This window comes from Haliaeetus leucocephalus, unplaced genomic scaffold (assembly GCF_000737465.1).
Source record: "Haliaeetus leucocephalus isolate CR32 unplaced genomic scaffold, Haliaeetus_leucocephalus-4.0 Scaffold752, whole genome shotgun sequence".
Taxonomy (NCBI): Eukaryota; Metazoa; Chordata; class Aves; order Accipitriformes; family Accipitridae; genus Haliaeetus; species Haliaeetus leucocephalus.
The window spans coordinates 911,083-912,374 of record NW_010973188.1 but is presented as its reverse complement, the minus strand read 5'-3'; the positions used below and the strand labels follow the sequence as shown (position 1 = coordinate 912,374).

Here is a 1,292-nt window from a genome sequence, read left to right as displayed (position 1 = left end):
ATGTGTAGATGTGGCACTTAGGGACATGGTTTAGTGGTGGACTTGGAAGTGCTACATTAATGGTTGGACTTGATGATCTTAAAAGTCTTTTCCAACCTAAATGATTCTATGATTCTGTTATGTTAGTCACATTAATATGTTCACTAATGCAATATTACAGTTATGCATTGTGGTCATTTATATGGCTTCATTATCTACACTTAAAGAAAAATCTAGGTTCATATTTCAAATGCTGTGGCTTACTTCATTAAAATTTGGCACAAATTCCCATAGACAATAATAATGTTAGTCACAGTCTTTCACTTCTACAAACACTGTAAATATTGTGGATGTATATTTTAATGTTATTTTACAAAGTTTTGATGTTTAGAAAAATTATACATAGTAGCATAATATGGTGAAGGAATTCTACTTTCATAAGTATATATTTTTGCATAAAAATGTCCTTAATTATGCTGTATTTATATCACTGCGTTTTTTGACTGAATTGGAATTCTTACTTTTTCTCAAGAAGGTAAATTCATTAATCATATATTGTCAAATATGTTGTAGAATGTCGGACCATCTCTATGGGTCAAGGACAAGAAGTTCATGCACGCAAAATCATACAGATGTCAATGCAACAGGTGGGGAAAAAAACACTGCAATGTAAGTTGATTGTCTGTTTTAGTATTCTTTTACACCTCTTTTGCAGGCAATCTTTAATATTTTGCACTTTCACCTTACTATCAGGCATATCTCAGGGTAGACAAGTCTCCTTGAGTGCCTGAGCTTAAAAAAATTCCACTGTGGGACATGCATGCCAGCGGAGTCCAAGTAAATACTTCTGGCAGCAGTGATATTGAGCAGCTTTGCAAAGGTAGCACGTTCCCTTCTTATCACTATGCTGTTAACCAAGGGTAAAAGGACATCATGTCCTAGTTCTATCCTGCAGGACTGTTGTGGTTTAACCCCAGCCAGCAACTAAGCACCACGCAGCCGCTCACTCACTCCCCCCCCACCCAGTGGGATGGGGGACAAAATCGGGAAAAAGAAGTAAAACTCATGGGTTGAGATAGAACGGTTTAATAGAACAGACAAGAAGAAACTAATAATGATAATGATAACACTAATAAAATGACAACAGCAATAATGAAAGGATTGGAATATACAAATGATGCGCAGCGCAATTGCCCCCTCCCCGCCAATCAACACCCAGCTAGTCCCCGAGCAGCGATTCCCCGCCCCCACTTCCCAGTTCCTATACTAGATGTGACATCACATGGTATGGAATACCCTGTTGGCCAGTTTGG

The 1,292-nt window shown here is 38.0% G+C and overlaps 1 protein-coding gene across 1 annotated transcript in view; it reads left to right on the top strand.

Moving 5' to 3' along the window:
* Positions 1-1,292, top strand: part of DNAH8 (dynein, axonemal, heavy chain 8) — a 154,877-nt gene that overhangs the window by 134,196 nt on the left and 19,389 nt on the right. The window contains exon 81 of the mRNA XM_010581130.1: positions 553-626. Within this exon, the coding sequence (XP_010579432.1) occupies positions 553-626 (74 nt within the window). The remainder of the gene's footprint in view (positions 1-552; positions 627-1,292) is intronic.